This window comes from Etheostoma cragini, chromosome 18, assembly GCF_013103735.1.
Source record: "Etheostoma cragini isolate CJK2018 chromosome 18, CSU_Ecrag_1.0, whole genome shotgun sequence".
Taxonomy (NCBI): Eukaryota; Metazoa; Chordata; class Actinopteri; order Perciformes; family Percidae; genus Etheostoma; species Etheostoma cragini.
Window position 1 is genome coordinate 14,171,831 of NC_048424.1, and position 14,369 is coordinate 14,186,199.

Below are 14,369 nucleotides of genomic sequence, written 5' to 3' on the forward strand. Positions count from 1 at the left end.
AACAGTTTGCTATTCACAGTCCCAATTTTCTCTCCTCCAGTCGCGCTACCGTCTCCAAACTTCCGTTCTTGGATCTTGCAGCTTACCAAAATAAAACTCGTTCGTACTGAATATACAAAAAAGGGCAAAATACAACTCACTTTAACTCATAAAGAACCCAAAATTCAGTGAACAATGTTTTACAATAATATGTAAAACTGAAACCACCTAGCAATCGTAGGATCGCCTATGTTGACTTCTGGTGTTGTCATAGCAACAATATAAACATTTTCCAGCGTCAGCTACATACTGCACAGTTTGGTTAATATGGCCAATATAGCCTTAAAACTTCACTAGCCGTGTTTCAATACACAGAATTTGTATGCATATTTTGATGTATTGCATTAGAAAAGATGGATGGGGGAACCTGGATAGCTCCGTTGGAAAAGCGGGCGCCCCTGTGTTGAGGTTTGCCCCTCGATGCAGCCGGCCCGGGTTTGACTCTGGCCTGGGGCCCTTTGCTGCATGTCACTCTTCCTCTCTCGCCCCTTTCATGTCTTTATCTGTCCTGTCAAATAAAGGCCTAAAATGCATCCCAAAAAAGAAAAGCTGGATGGTAACAACAGTATTTGCTAAAACTTCCTTGATTGCACAAAAACATTTATACGACAGTTTTACCTGATGGTTTTTGTCAAAAAAAGAGTTGGCGAGCTGTCTTTATTCCCAGACAGCATTCAACTAGCTAACTGACATGAAAAAACGTCAGATCCAAATTCCTAAAGCCCTCTATCCAGTTTTCTCTCGTAGATGGGCAAGTTTGCCAAGACGACTTCTTTTGTTTCTAGTTAGCAACCTCTACTTCTACTGATTACAGCTATGCTAAGTCTATAGCGTCACTGTTGGATGAAACTACTGTTGTGCCTAATTCCCGTTTATTTATTGCGACACTTCAATAGGTGGCTTAAAATTGGATGGACAATTTGTCAACGGCTACAGTTGATAAACTGTAGCCTTCGGCAGTCAGGGTAAGCAGACGCATTATGAGATTAGACAAGGGCAGCAGAATGAGCCCAGGCCAAAAGTTTAGAATTGATAGCACCTGAGCATGGTCATTTACTCAGAGGACATTTACAAACAAACAGCTTAGCAACTGTAATAGAGTCTGTGGACAGACGATCAATAGTGTTTTTGTCCCAATGGAAGGTCAGATCATGTCAAACTAAGAGAGCCACTTCGTGGCTTACCAAGGAGAGGAGTTTATTTGAGAGCATCAACAAACAGACACAGAAACAGACGTGTATTCATGTTCTAATTTAAATATGCTCATATCCTATTTGCCAAAGAGTATACATTGCTAATTCTGTGTATCGTCTTTATGGTAAGTAGTGCTATATTTTTTAAAGGTGCAATATGTAATACTGCAATAGTGTTTAAAATTTACAGCAGTTACTGCAGTACAAATTCAAAATACTGGAGAGAGTCGTCTCCCCCGCCCTCTCCTCCCCAGACTTAACGTTCACGTTGGTTGCCAGGCTGAGACCACAGTAGGAAGCGCTAAAACCCCCTCAACCTTGCCATCCTTTCCCACTAGACCCAAATACACACTTTATTAGCTTAGAATTACGGCAACAATTGTTAAACACACTGCTAACTCCTGGTTCTCTCTTCCCAATTTACAGCCCCCCCTCTTGGCTTAAAATGACTAACGGCTGTCAGTTGTGGCCCACTGAACGTTGTAAACTGGACCTCCGGTAACGTTAGCAGTAAGCAGGGTTAGCACGGCGGCGTCAGCCAGGACCAGTCGGGATCACTTTACTTTACATTGCACAAATGTTGAAGACATAAAATGCCCATCCCTAAATTAACCTGAAGCTAATGCTTACCTGTAAATAAGCCAAGTCAGCGTCCTTTTAGGCTCTAAACTGTCACAATCTTTCAAACACATCTCCAATATTTACCCGGGATTTGTAACGTCTCTGGTCACACAGTTGTTGGAAACAGGTTGTTTTTTAGGTCGGGTAGAATCTATCTCCATTGATCCCGTTTGTTTGTTTGCTGCTTTCATGGCTGTAGTAATGTCACAACCAGGGCTGTAGTCAAGACCACCTTGTTCGAGTCCAAGACAAGTCCAACTACTGGACTAGTCGAGTCCAAGTCAAGACCGAGTCCAAAGAGGTTTGAGTCCAAGACAAGACCAAGTCCAAAAAAGTTCGAGTCTGAGTCAAGTCCAAGACAAGTCCAAGACCAGGACTAGTCAAGTCCAAGTCAAGACCAGGACTAGTCAAGTCCAAGTCAAGACCAAGTCCAAAAAGGTTTGAGCCCGAGTCAAGACAGAGTCCTGGACAGAAAAAAAGGTCTTATGCATGAAAGTATCAAGACAATCATTTTGGGTTTCACTTTCCCTCCAAATTATTATCAACATAATAAAGACACCTGGACTCGGTCAAGACCAAAAGCCATATTGGGCAAGACCAGTGGCCAAGACCGAGACAAGTCTGAGTCCAATTACTAGCGAGTCCGAGACCATAGAAAAACGGTCTTGAGTCCGGACTACAACCCTGGTTACAGCTGTAGCGAGCCGGGTTTATTTGTTTACTGCTGTGTCTGGCAACCCTGCCCGGCTGACAAATTGGGCAATTGATAACAACACACAGTCCAAAACACAAACAGAGATTCCGTCATGGAACAGAAATTTTAAAGGAGAAAATACTGCCATTAGCATTGTTGTCAAAGAAGATAGTCTTCCAACTTAGAATGTTTCCTTAATATCTGGTGATGCATAGGGTTCATTCGTGGATTCATTACAGTAAATATATTACATATTGGACCTTTAAGGATTCAGCGTTAACCGCCCACACACACAACCGCATAACCACATAAAGTGGATGTCTGTGGGAAAATTAGCTTGGAACATTTGATTGGGAAGCGAATTGAGTTTCAATTATCACCACTAATAGGGTTTGTGTTTTGGATGGAGATGCTGATAAATGTTTCCTTAAGCTCTGAGACATCTGTGCTGAAAAGTAGAGAGGTGCGGAGCTGCATTCCTGCCATGATTATGCAAATAAGACTCCCCTAAAGTTATCTCACATTATACAAGTCATCATAATGGATGAAAATAAATTTGCTAATTATTGTGAAAGAGGTTATGTATTTGCATGCTTCTGTGTGTGTGGGCGTCCGATAGACATACACAGAGAGAAGGAGAGAGAAAGAGAAGGATTTGTCTGTTTATTATTCGGAAGAGGAACCTGTTAAGGGTGCTGAATTGACTTACGAGAGCACATCGCAGTATGAGTCTCCATGCAGCCATGTCTGAGATGTTATCTTTTTTTCTACGATGCCTCATTTCAATCATTTTGTCAAGGTTGTGGAGATAAAGACTTAATGCTTCTAACTGCTTTGCTCTCAAGGGGATTCAAGGAAAAATCCTCACAACATATATGGATGCTGACAGAGAAGAGAGCATAGGCACACAAACTTTCAACCTTCTATACTAATCTATTTTGTAGGCTACACATTAAAGCACTATTAGGGCCCGAGCGCAAACAGCAGCAAAGGACCTACTGAAACTGAAGGAAGTATTATTCCTTCTTTTCCGCAAATGAATTGCCTTTTTAAGGGGCTTAACATACTCAAAAGGTCACCCAAATTGGCGGTTGCGTCAATAGGCGCACACATTTTGCTCGCTAGCGCCCCCTACAAAGTAAAACAAAGTCAGGTCCAGCAGTACGTTTAACGTAGAGTAACAAAACTTATTACACACATGTATCATGTCAAGACGTACAAAAAAGCTCATTGGAGTCATATCCAAAACCCAACAGGAAGTCCGCCATTTTTAATTGAAAATTTGAAATTAGTTTGATTTTGGCCATTTTCCACATGTCGTACTTTAAAAAACTTCTCCCAGAGATTTCATCCAATCAACTTCAAATTTGGTCTGTCTTCTTAAGACCTTAGAGATAAAAGGGCCTGGCCGTGGCGGGGCGGGCCATTTTGTGCGTTTTCGCCGGAAGTAAGTGTATCTCAAGTGCACATTGTCTAATTGGCTGAAACTTTTCAAGATTCATAAGACTCTAACCCTAAGGACATTTCCCGGTCAAATTTGACTTAAAGTTGTAGCGCTGCCTAGTAGCAACAGGAAGTAGGCCTAGAAGTGATGGTGCTATACTTTAACAAACTCCTCCTAGAGATTTTGACTTCAAATTCATGTAATCTAAAGACCTTAACAATGAACAGTTCTTAAAAGTACAACTTTTTGTGCAACTTTGAGTATTTATCAATGAATGACGAAGTTGTTTTAATTTGGCCAAAGTTTCTCATGATTGATAAGGGTTCAGGCTTGAAGACATTTATTGGCCAAAATTGACTTTTATTCATTGTGTCCCCGGCTAGGCAACAGGAGATCAGCCTTATGTGACAAACCTTTTTCTGATTTACATGAAACTTATGTGGTCTACATGATGCTGAGCCGCCCCTATTACTTTAACCAGGTCATGCCCCCTTTCATGAAATTTTAACTGTTTAAGGTAGACACTTGTGTGAAGTATCATTGAACTCTATAAATAATGAATAACGAGTTATCCTTTAAATCTCACCTCCCGTTTTTCCTGCATCCACCGTCAGTTGCGGGGGGAACTGAGCCCCGATGCTATTACATGTTTAAGTCACACACGTCTTGTCTTCGTATCAGAAACAAGGAAATTAATTTGCCTATATCCGTGTGTTACGTCAACCCGTTCTCACTTCTGCTTGGTCAGTGGCTCTCACCGTCACATACTGATCTAACATCTGTTACTTTGGACTGCTGTGATTGGTTGAATTTTCGGTAAAGTTGCGGTGATTGGTCAAACTTGTGAGTTTCACCAAATTCACGGTGAATGGTTGAATTCACATGAGTTGTTCCGATTGCAACATCACGAATTCCTAGAGGGACCGGCTTTTATTTAATTATTTGTGTTAAGTGGAAAATAGATTGAAGCATCAAATACAGTGTTTAACCCTTGTATTGTCTTCACTTTTGGGACACTCTCGTATCTCTTGGGTCAAATTTACCCGTGATTTATAGGTTTGTTGGTTTTTCAAATCTGCAATAACATTTTACTTCAAAACCCAATAACAAATATGGTCTTTATCTAAATTTTAAACAATTGAGATAACATACTTTTTATGTTTAGGGAATGCAATCAGACTCTACTTCACACTTAAAAATGGAAGTGTGATTCATTTATTGTCATAAGGTTATAATTCATGTTGAAAATCCCCTATTGAAAAAACATGAATGGTCATATCTTGAATAATTTTCTAAATTTATTCAGGAATACATTTTTATCACAGAAAAAGATAAGGCCATTGATTTTCAGGTAGAAAAAATATAACTTATACCACTTTTCTTCTTGTAAAAATTTGAAAGGGGTCAATTTGACCCAAACATCATACAAGGTTTATTAAATGCGTTTAATGGTCAAATGACATAACAAGCATGTGCCCTTCAACTTCCTGTCAGTGATGTGGGAATTGAAGTCAAAAAGAGATGGCTAGGTCTTGTTTCGAATGCAAACTCAAACCTAATTTTCCATAAAGCCTCCATAACGGTGCTTTTGTTTCAATAATTACCGTATTGACTTGGAAATTGAAGGCTCTGATAGACGTCCTTTGTCTGGATTTGCTTCCTGACCTTTCGAGGCATTGGTCTGAAGAGTCTCTCTCTGGCTCTCATCTGGCCGTCTTTGTCTAGGACGATTAGGCATTGTCTTCTAAAACCTTTCTTGGCACTAAGAAAACATTTGGTGCACAGTGTGAAAGTCCAAAGTGTGTAGTCTTTTTTTACAACATCATTTACAACATCCTTATACCTAAACAATAAAACAGGTAGATTGCCAATAAACGACATTTAGGAGCTTTCTATTTAACACAGTTATATGGTCTCACAGTGGCCATTTCAAACATGTGACCATACCATATGTTTTAATAAAGTGACCGTTCTATTCAACGTAATGGTTGCGGTTTTATAAATGTAGTTAATTCTGTGAAATGCAAGTAGTTTAGGTTCAAAAATACTTACTCTAGGTTAGAAAATCTGAGATTGGCTTAACTTGAGTCACGTAAAACTACAAAAATGAGGATGAACAACATCACAGATGACCAACGTCACCCAATTAGGTCGGCAAAACCCTTTTGACGTTTGGTTTCAATCAGGATTTATTGTTAATGTATTATTCTTAAGATTATGTGCTATGAGATGAAGAGCTAGCTGCTTCAAAAGGATAAAAAAGTATATAACCATGCAAGAAAGGCTCCGGTATTTGTACGAGTACCAACGTAGTTATGCATAGATACGTTCCCTACGTGTACCTCTCCAGAAATGTAACTACGCGTTGTGTCAATGCAGACCGCAACAAGTGTGAATGGTCTGCTTGGCCGTAGCTTGGTAGCGTTGCATTTCCCTTTTACTCACTTCTGGCACTCTCCATCTCTGTGAGCAACATGAAGTCAAGGAGAGGGTGAACCTTTCCTGCTACTGTTCTTCCTCCATCTCCACTGCCGGAGTCGTATCTCGCTCCCAAGCTTATCTCCATCACTCTCTGACTCCCTCTACCACACACTCCCCGTACAAGTATAAATCCTCACAACAGTGTAGGCCATTTCCTTTTAGCCTTTACCTATCACTTTCTCAGTGTAATGACACCGACAATGTTTTTTCACTGCGTTGTAATCTAAAGAAAAACGCAGGATAAAGTTGAACAAATCTGATCTTGTTTCAATAAATGTCCCTTAAAAAGTCTCCCTACCCTAAGACAAGGTGACATGCAAAGTTGCAATCAAGAACTCGCCATACATGAAAAGAGTAAGTAGATGGCATCTGTTCTTTCTGCATTTGCTTAGCAGTATTTTGCACTGATAGATGTGCCATTTCTGTCTTTTATTATAGACAAAACACAGTCTACGCATCATGCTCTGTTTCAAATGTAATGTGCATCCATTTGACTGAATTGATTTGTCTACAAAATTACAAACAGAATGCAGAGCTAAACAGGGAATAGTACAGTCTAGATGGGAGCACTCTGTCTGGGGCAACTACTCTGGTCTGGTTTGCATGACTGTTATGCAAATGAGAGGCTTTGAATAATAAAAAATAATTCTAGGGATAATGTACAGATGAAAGGGCATCAGTAAATCTTAAAAATCCATAACAAAACCTTTTCACTCAAAAAATACCGGGACATACATTAAAAAAGAAGTAGTAGCTTGTTTCTGAGCTGTTTGTTATTAATATTTTGAATTTGGTTTGAATAATTGAAATTATGAATAACTGACTTGTTAATCTGTCCAGTGTGTTACATTTACCTCAGGCTCTATCTTCAGTTAGCTATGCAGAGCACATCTAAAATTAAAGCAGCCACAGGGTCAGGTATCTGAACCAGCTGGCTCCTCTATAAGAGGAAAAGCAGCCGCTCCGTTTCAAAGTCTTCCCAGATTTTGGAGCTTCTTGTTCTGTTGTGATGAACGAGGAAAGAAACCTCATTGAGCCTCGTCTATCCGCATGCGAAGGCCAAAATAAGGATTTGTGTTGTGGTTTGCTTTGGTGTTTACTTTTCTATTCACTGCCAGTGGCACACACAAACACAACATCATAGCAGACTCTCTATCTAACGGCCATTCACAGTCCCTCTTCACTTCAGTTGCTAATAAGAAACCTTACCTTGTTTACTTGGAGTTCCACTTCCAAAATGAAGATGACCGGGGCCTCTGAGTTGGAAGTCTGATACCGCTTCATCACATTCACACCCATCAGCTCAACAGTCCTGTAGACAACAGGCATTTGATCCATTGATTAACATTGTTAATCAATGGATCACATCAAACAGAGACTTCTAACTAAGAGACTTCTGTTTTATACTGGGGCTGGTCAGAGTTAAACAACTGTTATTTAAGCAGAATAGTTACTGCAGCACCTCACGGGATCTGTATGTGCCTATAGTGGATTGTAAAAATGCACTATACCCTAATACTTGGTAACTGGGTCATGCAATTGGGGCTTGTTGTCCTGTTTCAGTATGTATTACAGCATTTAGATTTCACCTGTTAGTATCAGTTGTTCTTTCATGTTCTACTCATGTTAAACAATAGCAGCACTCTCTAAATGTACTCTCATGTGTCTTGAAAGATGTTGTTTTATAGTTTAATCTCTGCTGCTCACCCCCCCTTAATGAGATATTATGATAAATCTGCTGTTCTCATGTGTCATTTATCATTCAGTGCTTGCAGCCGATATAATCATAACCTCTGGTCCTTGACATTTTCACACTAATTGCCATTTTTTAGTCCTGCCATGCACCATGAGCGCTCCCAGGTTATACCGAGCCAATCAGTCAATGGACTCATCCTCCCATTGCTTTTTTATGTCTCACACACACACACACACACACACACACACACACACACACACACACACACACACACACACACACACACACACACACACACACACACACACACACACACACACACACACACACACACACACACACAGATAAAAGCATTTTTCATTGATGTCATCATTTCTCTTGAGCTCCATCCTAACTGTATCTGACTTTCTTTTATTGTATTTTCTCCTTTCCAGACTACCAAGGCAGTGAACAAAGGTGACTTTCCACTGGCCAACATCGCCTCCAGACGGGCTTTGTTCCTCGCTGCTCTCTCCATCACCATAGGCACCGGTGTGTATGTGGGGGTGGTGGTAGCTCTCATCGCCTACCTTTCTAAACCAGGACACATATAGCAGCTGCAGCATACCTCCCAGGAGCCCAGGAAAAGAACAACCTCCCCCCCCCATTCCCACGGGAACGGCATTGCTACTGCACACTACGAGGAAATATTGTTTGGTTTCGGGGATGCACAGTTTTTCCCTCCACCTTCCTTTCTTTCCAGCCTTCTGCCAGCCACGGTTAGCCACAGTGACTAGAGAGAGGTCAAGCTGGAGGGTGAGAAGAAGGGGAATTGGTGATGGACAAAAAGTTTCTTTTGTTGAGACAGTAAGAGGGTTTGAGTAATGGAAGTATTCCATGTTGGAGTTCAGTTTGCATTCCATTGACTTAAACCCCTGTTGGTTTCATCCTCTTTTTCCTGGTTTTAACTTTCAAGACATCGAGGAGAAGAGACTGAAGCGATAACGCTGCACACTTAAGCAATTATTAAAGAGAAGAGGTATAGGTGGGTTAGAAATCAACAGAAAATCACTCTTAACCCAACTCTGTTTGAGCTGCAGCTAAAATAAGATCCTCTCAGTGGAGTCCCGTCACCTGTCCTGACTTCAGCTGCCCTCATCGACTCCAAAACACCAAGGATGCATTTGTCTCTGGGCTCACTGTCTCACAGTCGACGACCGCACTCGCATTTTCTGAAATCACTACAGACAAACTTCAGAAAAGAAAATACAGAACTGCTAATTATAATTTCAAGAAGAATGAAGCTCTCAGAGGAAAAAAAAAAGATCAAACACCATCAGACGCTGTTTCTGACTCATTGAACAGTATGCTCTGGCATGAATTACAAGAATCTCAATGGAGCCTCAGGCCTGTATTTCTACCTCTGAGGTGTCCATCCATCAAAGACAGGCTCTGAAAGCTGACAAAATCTGTTTGTGCCAGATATGGTTTGCCAACGTACACGCAAATGTGCTTTGTTTTTATGTAGTCTTTTGTGTGTTCCCTGCTGCCTAAAGGCACCTTGACTAATCTCGCTATAAGGAATGTTCATTTATAGACTTTGAAGTAAAGCACATGCGAGGTGGCCAGATGGTCAGAATTTCAGTAGGAGGGCACCTGGGTAGCTCACCTGGTAGAGCGCCTTGCCCATATACAGAGGCTTACCCCTCCATGCAGCAGCCGCGGGTTCGACTCCAACTTACAGCCCTTTGCGGCTTTTTGTGTGTGCATGTCGGTCGACACATCTCTCTCCCTTCATGTCTCCAGCTGTCCTATACAAATAAAATGCCCAAAAAAAGTCTTTAAAAAATAAAACAGTTTCAGAGGAGAAGGGTGCACAGTGTCAACCCCAAAACACTGCATCTGGTGAGGCAATAGGAAATGAAACAGCCAATCACAATGGGCAATAGAGTTAGAAATCAGGTAGGTAATATCATTAAAAGGCAGACCTTACATGTCCTCCAGGGCTGCGCATATAAACAAAGTGTCGCAGTGTGACAGCTTTGAATTTAGCCGTGATCAATTATTCTTTGCATGACTCTAGATGTATGCCAGCAGTATTACTGCTACGCATGATTGATTGGATTGAGAACTCGTTTTTGTCAGATCATAAAAAAAGCTGAACTTAAAACTGATCAGGCTGTGAAGGAGCTCATATTTTGTGCAATGCTTAAACCCACATTCCCCAATTTAGCTACTAAAACAGAGGACATGTCACAGTAATAACGCATTGAGACACTTCAATTTGCTCCTTCACAATTTCAAGATTTTTTTCCACAAAGTTGAATGACAGACAAATTGTTTGTACAAGGGGGTAATTACTTTTTTTTTCCAGATACTGGAGATGCAGGCTGATGCTAGTCCAAGCCTCAAGAGATGACATACACTTAGTTTCTCTGCACAGGTACTGCATTAGTCATACGTGACGTTAATGGTGCACAATTAGCTCCCTGTAATGGCTTTTTCTGAAGAAATGTGTACTCTCTGGAGCATAGCCCTGAAATAGCACAACCACATTCACTTCACTAATAAGCTACTTTTGCCGCCGCTGGTTGCAGTCAAAAACTACAAGTGAACAATTTATTAAGACATCAACGGCTCTGTGAACATTTTCAAATAACCATGTAAGGTCGGTTCTGCTGTTCTAATGAAGAGTGAATATTGCGTGCTAATGAAGAGCGAATATTGCTCTTATTCTCCACGAGGGGACATTTCCAATTCACTTTGCTTAAATAAACTGCAGCCAAAACTTTTAAGACTTTCCTTTGAATTGTACATTTGGCTGCCTTTATGAATAAACATCAAGGAACCCAGATAATGACAAACTAAATGCTGATTGATTTCTAGGTATTTGTTTTGGGCCCTATGATTCACCTCATTAAGTGTCTGGTCATGTGAAAAGCTGATCAATACACCCTTATAACCTCTGAGCCCCTCTGACCACACGTTCCAGTGGTAACTCATGAGCTACCGATTCCTCATCAGTGTACGCACACACCATGGCCATCACTGTAACTATACTAAAAGACTCTGTACGTCTGCTCTCATCTCTCCGAGAAAGTTTTATTGCTTATAACGATGAACATGCTTTGTGTTTTGTAGCGTGTCATTCAAAAAGATGTGTTTTTATCTGGCTTCTTTGGCGACCTGGCATTGCGCAACGTGTTACAACAGTAAGTGGGATCCAATGCTGTTGGTATTTCCTTCTCATCGCGATGAGCTAATGTACACATCCACGCTACACAAATGTGTTGCTCAATGCCAGGGTGATAGTGCTCTATTTGTGTCGTGCTCTTAAGCCGAATTAAAGAAGATAAAAAATTTTCATCATGTTTTGGGGATGTGGTTTCCTATCTTGTGTGAAGGCAACATGTACATAGTGCAAATAAAGACATGTTCAAATGTAATGACAAATAAATAAATCAGAAAGGAAGGATGTTCTTTCTTAAAAGCAAAACTGTTTTTTCCAGTGGTTTGTATCAGGGGTCTTTGTTTTTTTAAGGCAAGGGCCCTTCAACTAAAAGAGAGACAGATCAGGGTTCCCCTACTACATACTCTATGTTTTGTGTAAATTAAGTTGCATATTAAACTGGGCCTACAATAATGTGTAGAGCTGTCTAAAGACTTTATACATATCTTGTTTAGCATAGAATACTAAGCTATTAAAATAGCCTAATAATTGTTGGCATGGTTTTATAAGACCCCTACCCCCTGTTGAAGATCCCTGGTTTATATAACTCTCTGTAGTCAGATTTATATCCCAGAAAAAAACTCCATAACCATGACCTGCGAGAATTAGCCCAGTAATTGCGATGCTTGAGTTGTCCTTTAAGCTAAAACAAACACAGACTGAGTCATGGAGCGTGGGTGGTTTTGCCAGAAAGAGATGGAGGAGCAGCTCGGAAATTTGTAGCTGTAGTGTTCTCATATTGTAGCTGCAGGCAGGAAAGTACACAGTCACCATCATGGTTATTAAACATTTCACACCGAATAATACAGGTAAGAGACAAACTGACAATTCACATTGTGCCTTTATATTATTTTGATAGGCACATTCTTGCAGTCTAACAGAGCTTTAGTGGCTTGGGATTGTAATGTATGTAGCATATTTTAACACTAAGCTTTTTTGTCAGTTATCAGACAGTTCTATCAGATAAACTGAAGCACTGCTTCATCAACACCCCACCACTATCTTCTTAGGAATGGAATATGAATTATTTCAACCGTTTGTTGCTTTTGGCTAACTATTTTAAAACTGTATCTATTACTTTCATTTTTTCAACACATGGCTTATAGCTATTTAATCATTTCCTTTAAGCTATTTCAGTTTGTTCAGTTTGTGTCAACTTTTACACAATTTTTCAACAGTGTACTTTTAGCTGACTATTTAACCATTTGTTTTTAATTACTTAACCTCATATCTATTGCAAGGTGCAAGCTGCGGTTGTGGCCTTGACCAACTGCCACTTTGCTTGTTTGAAAGTCATGATGTCTCTCTCTCATGGGTGTGCAGAATTCTCTGGACGAGCAAAGCAGATAAAATGGGAAGTAACCTTGCTCCTTATGACCTCATAAAGGGCAAGATTCCCGATTGGCCCATCTGAGCTTTAACTTTCTCAAAGGCAGAGTAGGATACCCAGGGCGCGGTTTACACCCATTGCCATTTCTAGCCACTGGGGGACCATAGGCAGGCTGGGAGAACTCATATTAATGTTAAAAACCCTCATAAAAAGGGAAATGTTCATACCATGGGACCTTTAATGGTTTCAACCCAGATTTAACTATATATTTTAACCATTAATTCAGTACTCCCAGCAAAGTGTGGAGCATGGATGGACGCCAATGAAGCCTATGCTAGCCACCTGCGATGACACCCACCTGTCACTCAAAGCTTACCTTAATTATGCATGACTTTAAGCCTGAATTAAAAAAAAAAAAAAAATGATTCGCTACATGCAGCCAAATTATTTTGTCATGATTCAGAGGTAATGTAGGATAGCATAGCTTGCCAGTGTACAACAACAGCGGGTGTGACTGCAGCAGCAGCTGGGGAAGAGCTCTTATTACAGGAGTGAGTAAGTGGTGAGTCACACGCTGAAGTCTTTGTCAGTGAACACGCTGCAGCACAACAGACGCTGTTGAGATGCTTGCCTAGTCATCAAGGGGGAAACATTCTCATATAAAACACAAAACAGAGGAGCATGCTCCACTTATTTCCCCCTTTATGAGAATATGCTAAACAGTCTGTACTCAACAGCAGAAACACAGGCAGATTGAAGTAATAAGCGCAATAGATCAAAAGAAGACTGTTGTGTTTCCCAGCGTTCAGTGATTTCGCCTAAACAAACCTGACAGTGAGCAGGAAAAGATTTTGCTCGTCCTCGTGCAGGAGGGATTTCACATGCTCCCTTTAAAAATGATTTGTGAAGTTGGAAGATTTTTAGGAATAGGGCCTATTATAATAAAGCTACAAATAGAATCAAATACTTTTAATCATAACAGAATAGTTCTATTTTTTTTGACTGTCTAACTCCCCCAGTTCCTCTCAGATGTGGATGAGTCAGTTTTCATCATTTCAACAACCATTTCTCGTCTGCATTAGCGGATCATGCAGAAGATTATCGTGGGAGAGAGAAATTAGCCTGGTTTTATTTGCTCTCCTCGTGTTTCTAACTGGAAGCTACAATGCTAAACTGCAGTCTTTTTCTGCAGGTGCAGGTCTTGAGATTGGTTATTGTATTTCAATTTAAGGATGGTGCAATACCCTAGAAACCTCCACTATACAGGATCTCACACTTGCCCACACATGACAAGAACTGCAAGTCAGTGGAGTTTTTACAGCTTCCAGTTACAATATTCAAGGGCGGATTAGGCAAAAGGAATCGTGGATCAGATTTCACTAATACCTGGTTAACCTACTGGTATGGGGTGGTTCATGATGCGGCTTTTTTTCATTGATTTGGTACAAAACAAAAATGCTAATTCTGATGAAATTGCTCGAGGCATTAAAAAATGTTTTTGGACAGATTGCAACCTCAGATAAAGAGGCTTATTTAGCTTAAGCGACTCAGGCAGTTATATAAAAATAGCACAATGAACAGGTGCTGGTTTAGAACACCTTGTGAATTTGTAATGCAAGACCATTGTTTTTTTGTGTGTGTGTGTGTGTGTGGGGGGTGGGGG

General features: G+C 40.5%; 1 protein-coding gene across 2 annotated transcripts in view; it reads left to right on the forward strand.

Moving 5' to 3' along the window:
- syndig1l (synapse differentiation inducing 1-like) overlaps positions 1–11,643 on the forward strand; it is a 41,178-nt gene extending 29,535 nt beyond the window's left edge. For both annotated transcript variants that reach the window (XM_034900476.1, XM_034900477.1), the window contains exon 4: positions 8,603–11,643. In XM_034900476.1, coding sequence (XP_034756367.1) covers positions 8,603–8,761 — 159 coding nt within the window. In that variant the 3' untranslated portion in view covers positions 8,762–11,643. The remainder of the gene's footprint in view (positions 1–8,602) is intronic.
- Positions 11,644–14,369: the final 2,726 nt, after the last annotated feature.